The 9,757-nt window shown below is 45.2% G+C and overlaps 3 protein-coding genes across 7 annotated transcripts in view; 2 read left to right on the top strand and 1 right to left on the bottom strand.

Moving 5' to 3' along the window:
- Positions 1 to 3,196, top strand: part of LOC109542269 (membrane-bound transcription factor site-1 protease) — a 6,494-nt gene extending 3,298 nt beyond the window's left edge. For 2 of the 3 annotated variants that reach the window (XM_019911418.2, XM_019911419.2), the window contains exons 9-13: positions 1,033 to 1,454; positions 1,536 to 1,723; positions 1,778 to 1,981; positions 2,139 to 2,424; positions 2,539 to 3,196. In XM_019911418.2, the coding sequence (XP_019766977.1) occupies positions 1,033 to 1,454; positions 1,536 to 1,723; positions 1,778 to 1,981; positions 2,139 to 2,424; positions 2,539 to 2,768 (1,330 nt within the window). In that variant the 3' untranslated portion in view covers positions 2,769 to 3,196. Of the gene's footprint in view, positions 1 to 1,032; positions 1,455 to 1,535; positions 1,724 to 1,777; positions 1,982 to 2,138; positions 2,425 to 2,519 lie in introns of all 3 variants that reach the window. The other variant, XM_019911420.2, reaches the window with a different exon arrangement.
- A 595-nt stretch (positions 3,197 to 3,791) lies between these two features.
- LOC109542294 (major facilitator superfamily domain-containing protein 12) lies at positions 3,792 to 5,987 on the top strand. Its single transcript, XM_019911461.2, has 3 exons — positions 3,792 to 4,285; positions 4,343 to 4,667; positions 4,723 to 5,987. Exons 1-3 carry the CDS (start codon positions 4,258 to 4,260, stop codon positions 5,861 to 5,863), a joined length of 1,494 nt encoding a protein of 497 aa, XP_019767020.2. The 5' UTR covers positions 3,792 to 4,257; the 3' UTR covers positions 5,864 to 5,987.
- A 72-nt stretch (positions 5,988 to 6,059) lies between these two features.
- Positions 6,060 to 9,757, bottom strand: part of LOC109542295 (SIN3-HDAC complex-associated factor) — a 7,883-nt gene continuing 4,185 nt past the window's right edge. For all 3 annotated transcript variants that reach the window (XM_048669850.1, XM_048669849.1, XM_019911463.2), the window contains 4 exons: positions 9,117 to 9,217; positions 8,956 to 9,057; positions 8,604 to 8,759; positions 6,060 to 8,544 (listed from right to left, as the gene is read on the bottom strand). In XM_048669850.1, the coding sequence (XP_048525807.1) occupies positions 8,139 to 8,544; positions 8,604 to 8,759; positions 8,956 to 9,057; positions 9,117 to 9,217 (765 nt within the window). In that variant the 3' untranslated portion in view covers positions 6,060 to 8,138. The remainder of the gene's footprint in view (positions 8,545 to 8,603; positions 8,760 to 8,955; positions 9,058 to 9,116; positions 9,218 to 9,757) is intronic.

Genomic DNA, 9,757 nt, shown 5'->3' on the forward strand with positions numbered 1-9,757 from the left:
ATATAACCGGCTCGTTGTGAATCTTTGACCATCCGTCAAGCGACATGTTAACACTTTTCCCCGAAAGAGATGAAAAATATGCCTTCTTTTCTTCAGTATAAATCTCATCCAAAAGGCTCGATGCGACCGTGTTTTCGAGAAGGAGGTCTGTGTCCAGGTCTCAATAGATGAATGGCTTTCTTGACTTCCGAGTTCTCGATACATCTAAAACTTGAGTTTGTGGCAAATATGGCCTTAGCTATTTGTTTGCCAATAAGATGTTTTTCCCCTGCTGAAGTTCGCCTAACGAAATTGGACATTGAGTATTGGCTTTCACGTTTCTTTTTCTTGGAAGCCGACTCGGTAGTTGTTTGCGTGTAGGATGATGGAGATTCTGGAGGTGAGTTGGAGCTTGTCGAGGGAAATGTAAAGGTGGAAGAAGCACTCCCAGTCTCAAAAAAGTTGGGCGGAAGATCGATGTTTGCATTTGTTGTTGTGCCTTGTTTGTTTTGTTGCCTCTTACAAACGTCATGGTGTGCCTTCAGTCTTTGTACGATGCCTTGAATCTTTCTTACACTGTTTGCAAGTTGCTCTGCATCCTGACTTATCAGAAGAGCTGGTTTTGATGTAAAACTGCCAAATACTGTCTTATTTTCTTCCAGCCAATGCGTTCTTTTCAAACTGACTTATTATTATTACACAAACACAAAAAAATTACACACTTTTCAACATTAGCCTCTATTGAAATGAACGTGCGAAAACGAGTGGTGGGCCGTTGCGACAAGAATTTTCCGTCGAAAAAGCGTTCGGACAAGTATTGAATCGATTCAACAACTTAGCTTGAATCTTCTCGGCAACAATTGCAATGACTTTAAAACAGCTAATTAAACGGATTTATCAATTGATTTAATAAAAATCAACAAAATAATGATTTTTTGATTAATTTAAATAAATCAGTAATTTTTGATTTTTTTAATAAAAATCAATTTTTGCCCAACACTGCCCTCATCCCTTCTCTCTTTTAACGGTTTTACTAATCCCAAGCTGTTGTAGGGCGAAAATAATCCCTACGCCCCCGAGACACAAACGAATCCTGTGGGATCAGTACCACAACTTGCGGTACCCGCCCGGCTATTTCCCGAGGGACAATCTGAAGGTGAAGAACGATCCACTGGACTGGAATGGGGACCACATTCACACCAACTTCAAGGACACGTACCAGAACCTGCGGAACGCCGGCTACTACGTGGAGGTTCTGGGGTCGTCCTTTAACTGTTTCGACGCCTCCCAGTACGGCACATTGCTGATCGTCGATCCGGAGGAGGAGTATTTCCCTGAAGAAATCGCCAAGTTGAAGCGCGACGTGGAAGCGGGGCTTTCAGTCATTGTTTTCGCCGATTGGTACAATGTGACGGTGATGGAGAAAGTGAAGTTCTACGACGAGAACACTCGGCAATGGTGGATGCCCGATACGGGTTGGTGTTTTTTATCGACAATTTAACGGTTTACTTCGAAATAGACGATTGTCTACTAGTTTTAACTGGGCGGGTGTTTAGGTGGTTCCAACTTGCCGGCCCTAAACGAGCTGCTCTCATCGTGGGGCATTCAGCTGGGCGATCGCACTTTTGCGGGACACTTCAAGTGGAACGATCACGAAATGTTCTACGCTTCAGGGAACAGCATTCGCGAGTTTCCCGACGGGGGGATCGTGCTGGGGGCCGAACTAGACGATCAAGGGGCCGAGGTAAATTGAAACCAGACCAACTGCAACCGCGCATTTTCTGCAACGTTTCTATAGTATTTAGGGGAAACCGACCCCAACAAGTACAAAGTGCCCATCCTGGGCCTGCTACAAACCACTTCAGCCAGCCGAGGCGGGCGCGTGATTGTTTACGGCGATTCAAACTGCATCGACACTAGTCACTTAGAAATCAGCTGCAATTGGCTGTTGGAAGCCATGCTGGAGTACACTTCCACATCACATCTACCCGCACTGTTCAAGGCAAGTTTTCACTATAAAACTCTAGAGCAAGACACGCATTTGAACAAGAAACCCAACCCATAAAGGGAATAGTTTTCAATCCAAGTGATAAACTTAACCGAGCAAATGGAGTTTAGAATCGCGGCACGATTGATGATTTTAATGACTTACCTTGCAGGACAATCAGATGCACGAGTGGCAGGTAGGGGCTGAAGTGGATTCGCCGGCTCGGCTGGACACCAACCGACTGTACCGGTTCTCCAAAGTGCTGGAGAATCATCTAGATGCCGGCATTGTGCGGGCGCTGCCTCAATGTCCTCACTTGGTCTGGGCGAACCCCGTGCCCCTCAATCAGTCGGCGCCCGGCAATCTCTACCAGTCGCAGAAACTGCTCGCTCTCATCGAAGAAGAGGTCAATGTGCCGCCTGAAAATCGCAACGACAACGCGGAAAACACCATTAAAGGTACGACTAAACTGGTCACATAGCGTAGAATAGCATAGAATGATAGCACGCACGGTAGTCGGAGTCATGGGAACTATTCTGCCAATGTATTCTAGATTAAGCTCCTCGTTGCAGATGCCTCGGGAGCGGAGAATGGGGAGGAATTCATTGAGTGGAGTTGGAGAAATCGGCCAGTGGACTCCGCCGAGCCCTCCAGCCATTACGACCTTTCGGTGACGATTTTCGTCTTTGCGGCTCTTGTGTTTTGTTACATTTGCGTGCGGAACTACCGCAGGAAACCGAAGAAACGAAAGCTGTGCCGGAAGCTTATCACGCTTATACAGTGCAAGAAAATGTCCGTCTGAGAGTTGGTTCGATTAAACTCGACTGTGTATTTGTATTACTTTTATATGTAAGTTCTTGTAAATAAGCATCAGTGAAATTTAATTGTGTAGTTATAAAATTCTGGTGCGAGGCGTGATAATTTTATTACGGTGTTCTTAAAAATAATGATCGCTCCAGAATACATCCACGTAGAAACAAAGCTTTAGAAAAAGTGCAATTTGTCTCAGGCCCGTTTACACTGTAATCGTCTAATCGCCACTGATCGGCAAACCCAGAAATTTCCAGTGGAACGGCTCTGAATCAAAGACACAAGTACTTCGGTGCTTAGAAAATTGTAAATATCTTTTAGTGTTTGTTACAATTGGTTTTTTGTCCATTCCTATGCGGTTCTCTTTTGGCATGTTTTTCTAGTATTTATATCAACGAAATAGATATTTTCCATAGTGAATTCTTCCTGGTGTTTTTCTGCGATAAATTTTGTAATTTCTCTTAAGAAGTATCCACCATTGCAGTTTGTAAACAAATTAATAATTCCAGGTTATGATGACCATAAAGACAGGTGATGATAACAATAATTGACATTTCGAAAAAGCATTCATTCAAACGATTCCTGTTGAATTTACCGTTTATCTTTGTCTAGTTTATTTATTTATCCATGGTTACCGGAGTTTTCAATAATTACCAAGCCACAGGTATTTACGTAACAATAATTAGGCAGGCTTGAAAAACATTGCTGCCGTCTTTCTAATACACGTTTTTGCAAATTTATCAGCATTTAAAAACAATTAATTTTTTTCCACCCTGTTTCCCCCATGTTTAAGTGTAACCGTCCCATTTCATTTGAGTCCCGAAGAAGCACAAAACCCAGGAAAATTTCCGACCCGCGGCAACAGCGCCGGTCGCGTCAAAGTGTCAAAACAAAGTGTGTCATCCAGTTGATCGGAAATAATGAGTTTTCATTTTAACTTTTGATTCAGTTTAATGTGATTAACAACCATGACAATGCCAGAGGTTTTTTAAGGTAAGTCCCAGCTTGTAGAACCATCCCTAAGCACACAGCGACATTTAACTGGTTCCGCGCACTCAAGGCCTTTATCGGAGGTTAGACGAGTTGTGATTGTTGCCCCATTTTTTTACAAATGCATAGCCTCTGGCTGATTTAGCCCTTAGGGCTAAATCAGGGCGGATGAACGTCAAGAACAGACCAGCCACCGCTCCAACGCCAGAAGCTATTTAGAGAGAAACACAATTATTTGCACAACAAAAAGCACCAGATTCCTGGTGTGTCTATCTGCAGGTGCACTGCACACAATAAACAATCTTGGGATTCGTGGAATGCACAAAGCGTGATTAATTGCCCCGATCGAAGTCGCAGAAATATCACATTTTGAATTAAAACTCAGACAAGGCCTCTGATTAGGAACAATTGCATGAACAATCCTAATATTTGCGTTTTCTTGATAAGGCGCGATTCGGTGATTTGTGCGCGAAAGCGGCACAAATCGCCCGATGTCGCCTGCAGCAGTACAAGCCAGCAGTAAGTTCCTCAGCAACCTGCCACAGAAGTAACGTGAGTTTTGGTTTGAATTTTTAGCCGAGCAGATACACCATGCTAGTGCAGAAGAAGCCGCAAAGCCAGCCTTTCAGCGACTTTTCATCATGGACGCAACTTACGACTATACGGAGGTTTACCAAAGCCTGCCGGCACTCACCTCGCTTGCCTACGGCATGGGGCACATCCTCAACGACGTGTGCGCCTCCATGTGGTTCACCTATCTGCTGGTCTTCATGCATCTGGTGCTCGACTTCTCCAATGCGGAAGCCGGCGCTCTTCTCCTAGTCGGCCAGATTGCTGACGCACTCGCCACCCCCTTTGTTGGCTATTTTAGCGATCAGGGCGACAACTTCTGGATCTGCAAGTTGGTACCCATTTAATTAAAACGCTGCTCCGAGTAATAAGCAATTGAATCGCAGGTATGGCAAGCGGAAAACCTGGCACTTAATCGGGACAATTTGCGTGGTTCTCACCTTTCCGTTCATTTTCTCGCCGTGCGTCCAATGCGGCAACGCCTCCAAGGGGAGCCGCCTGCTTTACTACTCGATGTTCATCATTATTTTCCAGTTCGGGTGGGCGGCTGTCCAAATCTCCCATCTGTCGCTTATTCCCGAAATCAGCCCCAACGAGCACGACAGGACCAGACTGACCGCCGTCCGCTACGCTTTCACTGTGGTTGCCAACGTGCTGGTCTACGTGGTGACCTGGTTGGTTCTCCACATCGGGGGCCACGACAGCAACAAAATCGACCACACCGACGCTCAGAAATTCCAGTACGTCGTTCTGAGCGTCATGTCCTTCGGCACCGTCTGCTCCATTCTGTTCCACGTGTTCGTCAAGGAGAACCACATCGGCAACGCGGAGTTCCAGGACGTGCGCGGCACCAGACTTCGCACAGACTTCCTGCAACTCTTCGGCGATCTGCAAGTCTATCAAGTGGCCTTCAACTACATGTGCTCCAGACTGTTCATCAACCTCACCCAAGTCTTCATCACTCTCTATCTGCACGAAGCCCTGAACATGGTGGCCAGTTCACTAGCCATCATCCCGCTGATCATGTACATTGCCAGCCTGCTCACCTCCTTCGCCATCGAAACCATCAACAAAACATTCGGGCGAAAGCTTACCTACATCTTCGGCACGATGATCGGAGTGGGCGCCTGCTTGTTCATTCAACTGGGCAGCGGGCCCTTCTACACGAACTACCTCATCTATCTAGTGGCGTGTTTTCTGGGCGCCGCCAGCTCCATAGTGCTGGTCTCCAGCCTGGGAATCACCACGGACTTGATCGGCACCAGGACCAACTCGGGAGCGTTCGTCTACGGGATCATGAGCTTCGTCGACAAGCTCTCCAATGGGATGGTGGTGGAAATCATCCAGGGCCAGCATCAGGGGGCTGAAAACTCCTGGTTCTACCGGGACATTCTCACCTACGTGTGCGGAGGATCGGTTTTATTCGGAGGCATCGCTGTGATATTCCTCAGACGTCCGCTAAGCGTCAGCGAATCTGCACAAGACCTACTCTTTGAAACTGAGCAGGGAAACGACGCTATTAACTAATTAAGTAAGACGTTTTCAATACTTACCGACTCACCCTTGACTGAAGATCTGAAGCTCCTCATCCAGGAACACACTCTGTAAAGTATTAATAGTTTTATAGGAATAAAGTATTACTTAACCAGTAGGACGGCATTTTCTTGAGCGCCTGCCGCAAGGGGGAACGGGAAAGGTTCTGCATTCTGTCCAGGCCAGCTGCTCTGGTAAAAACTCGTTTATTATTTGATCTATAACCATTAAGGAAACAATTGAGTCAATTTTAAAAATCAGTTGGCCTAATAATGCAATCGACCAATCGCAAAAAACTACTAAAACACTAAATAGACATGAAGCAATGGTTTCTTGTTGTTGCTGTTTACTGTAAAATTGGACTTAATGGGAATTGTAGCAAACAAAAAGCAAATGCCCAACAAGGTAAGATTCAACAGAGGCTTTCGCGGCCATTGCTTGAAACTGTCCAGTTTACTTTAAGATTTAAGCGAATAAAACAGCACTTTTGCATGCAAGAGCTCGTTCCCAGTGTTGGTTTGCTCCAATTGGTTCGGATTTCGCGCCGAAATTTCCAACAACATACTTTGTTTCAGCAAAAGTTCACATCAATCGAAATATCTGGCCGATTTCGGGTCAAACGTTACATAAAATCTGTAGGTTTCTCTCTCCCAAACCATTAACCCGGCCAGACATTCCGATCGACAATGATACAGTGAAAAAAAAAACCCACAGGGAAAAGTTCATCCGAGCCCGGTTTGGGGATTGAAACAAAAAGAGCAATTGATTGAGTTCACGCGTTTAAATTTCACCGAAAACGGCCTGAATCAATGAAAATGTCTGGCTGATTTCGGGTTAACTGTTACATAAAATCGGTTCGTTTCTCTCCCAAACCATCCTCACATAAATGTTCCCGTGCAGATAAACTCATACGTTATACAGTAATTTAGAAAAGACCCAAAATTGAAAGCAAAACCCGAGCAAACTCTACAGTTTCAAGATAAAATTTTCGAATTTCGCCATCTACGTCCTAATACATATATCGAACGATTTACAAAAATACCCGACTTGGCTTTTCGGAACAACCCCAGCGCGCGCGCTTGCCTACACTCCTAACAGTTCAACCAAAATAATTTAATATGTATATATATTATAGGGCTATCCTTAAAACTAATAGAAATTACATAAATACATAATATCTCGCATTAAAAAATAATGATTTACATAAAAATTCCATAATAGTAATACTTCATTACGAACTAGCTTGTGAAGTCGCAGTGTACGCTTTCCTTTAATCATCGATTTTATGTAATTCGGGCCCCGCCGACAAAGTGGGGCCACTGAGATCAAACAGCATATTGCATTTACTGACTTAAGCATAGTTAGGATTTTGAACGGTAGGAGATTCTCCACGGATTAATTCATTTATCCTACATGGTGGTACACGCTAGGACTAGTCAAGTCTTGCAGTCTTCAACTATTCAGTTTTGGGCACAGGGAGGCTTTGATTAGTCCAACTTCCTGGCGCCTACCTGGAAGAAGCCGAAGCAAGCCTTTGTTCCTTCCAACAACGTCTTGCTCAGGCGCATTTGGCGAATGCCAGGAAGACGCTCAGAACCAAATCAAAACCGCCCTGCTGGCGCAATTTGAGAAATGATCAGGGAATGATGAACAAAATCAGGTCTGGCTCGGCAATTTCGACTCGTATTGCACATCCTCAATCAACAGTCTAACTTTCAACACAATTTTAATTGATAAACAATTCCATAATATGAGGGACGAAACACGTGAGAACGCTGGCAGTAGATAGATCACGGACAAGACACCTGATGGCGGATATGAATGACTATGGGGAAACGTCGTATTGCTAATGGTGAACAACTCGTGCCACGTCATGGAACACTTGGACCCAACTTGTCTAATACGAATTTCATTATTATAGTTTCACCGTCAGAAAACAGACAGCAATCAGTCGAACAATTGCTGAGCTGTTCACCGTGCCGCCACTTGAACTTGCTAGCTCAGAGCGGCGACAGTGTGACATCCAGCAATTATCTTATTAATTATTTTGTACTGTTGGTTAGAACACATTTATACTATCCTTGCTTGAAAGGCGCTCGCTAGAGCCCTCTAGTAAGTGGTTTTCAAGAAATTCGTGCCCTTGACTCCTTCCCTCCCCAACTATTTCACCAGCCGACGCACAAGAACAGCACAAACCTCATAATCGTCAGGCAGCAACAAATAAAACCTATTAAGTGACACTAAACTAAAATAAACTAGAGGACGCGTATTACTGCGGAATAGTCCCTAAATCACTGCTCTCCGCCATCTCAACGTCCGAATGCACCACTTCGCTAACATCAGTGAAAATCGTCTCGTGACACATCAAATCCAACCCTTGCGGCTTGACCGTTTCCTCTTCGATCGTTGCGAGACTCGCCGACTCGCTAAGCCGATTGCTGTGCTCAATTGGCGACATCGTAAGGCCCTGATTCGACGAGTCATCGTAACCGGAATCAGAACTGCTGTCGCTGAACGCGCTCTTGACGCTCGGCTCGCGAACAGTCGCTGTCTTCTGAGCCAGCGCTTTGGCTTTGCACAAGGCCACCCGACTTGGGCAGGGCTTCAGCTCGCCTTCCACCATTAACATCTCGTTGCCTCGGCCGCGGTAGAATGATCCACAGCAAATCGTCTCCCTACAATAACAACTACATAGTAAACGACCCCAGAAAATTTCCGTGAAAATCATTCATACTTTGTCCAGTATTCCGGGTCAATGTAATCTTCAACATTCTCCTCAAGCGGTGCGCGTCTTCTCGGCTTGGCTTTACACCTTCGCCCCACGGCTCCCCGCACTATCGTCTCCTCATTGTCGCTGATGCCCGGACTGTTGTTTCTCGACGAGTTAAAGCTGTAAAACATCCAATAAAATCACAATCCTCTGGCCCATGAAAGCGCAATTTTCTACAAAGCGTGGCTTCGGAAATTGGCGAATTTCACAGGGGGGTGAGAAGTGTCTATAGGTGGGCAAAGCCTCAAACGCAACAACGATAGTCTTGGTAGCGCCACGCTTTGTATATAATTATCCGGGCACTGTCGCGACTTACCTTCTAGGCCCGTCTTCCGACAGGCAATCCATCTCAGCGATATCCATCTCTTCAGTGGCTTCAGCGGTGTCGCTCTTGTCCGAAAGCGCCGGACTGTATTCCCTAAACATTGCAATTTTAATGACAACCTGCTCAATTGTAGCACATCACCGGTAGCTCACCTTTCAAATTGCATCTTCTTCATCTTGTCGGCCAGCTTTTTCTTCTTGGTCTTGAATTTGGTGAACGATTTCATTCCAGGGCCGGCTCGAGCATCCACCACCTGTTTGGGGGGGTACCAGAGTTGCATTTTAGTCAGTCTCAACATTGTCTTCATTATTTGACGTTGAACAATGACAGTTCGTGGAACCGGTTGTTTAAACACGGTAACTCTAGCAACTGCGCCGAGGAAGCAAACTTTGACACATGAAAGAAGTTTCCAAAAAATGCACTTGTCAACTGAAGAAAATCGCCCGCTTTTACCGTTTCATTATATCTAATAAATCGAACAATTCGATACAGTTTTCAAAACTTGGCGCAAAAAGGACGCAAAAACGATCGTTCATTCGCTACTTTTCAATCTGCTGCTCACGCATCAGTGGTGGCGGCAACGCTGCCCGAATGAAGAACTTAGCAAAATTTGAAGGGTAGGCGCCACAAGCGTCTAGGTATACGGCACTTCTTGTCAATTCTATCGATTGCGGCGATTCGAACCTAGCGGTTTGTTATGATTTTAGACGATTTAAGGTTAGGTGATTTTTTCCCGGTATTTTGTTGTAACCGTAAACTCTTTGGATTTTATTAATATAGTGTTGGACTTTGA

This window comes from Dendroctonus ponderosae, unplaced genomic scaffold (assembly GCF_020466585.1).
Source record: "Dendroctonus ponderosae isolate FM_Combo_2020 unplaced genomic scaffold, Dpon_F_20191213v2 Dpon_F_20191213_9, whole genome shotgun sequence".
In the NCBI taxonomy this organism is placed as follows: Eukaryota; Metazoa; Arthropoda; class Insecta; order Coleoptera; family Curculionidae; genus Dendroctonus; species Dendroctonus ponderosae.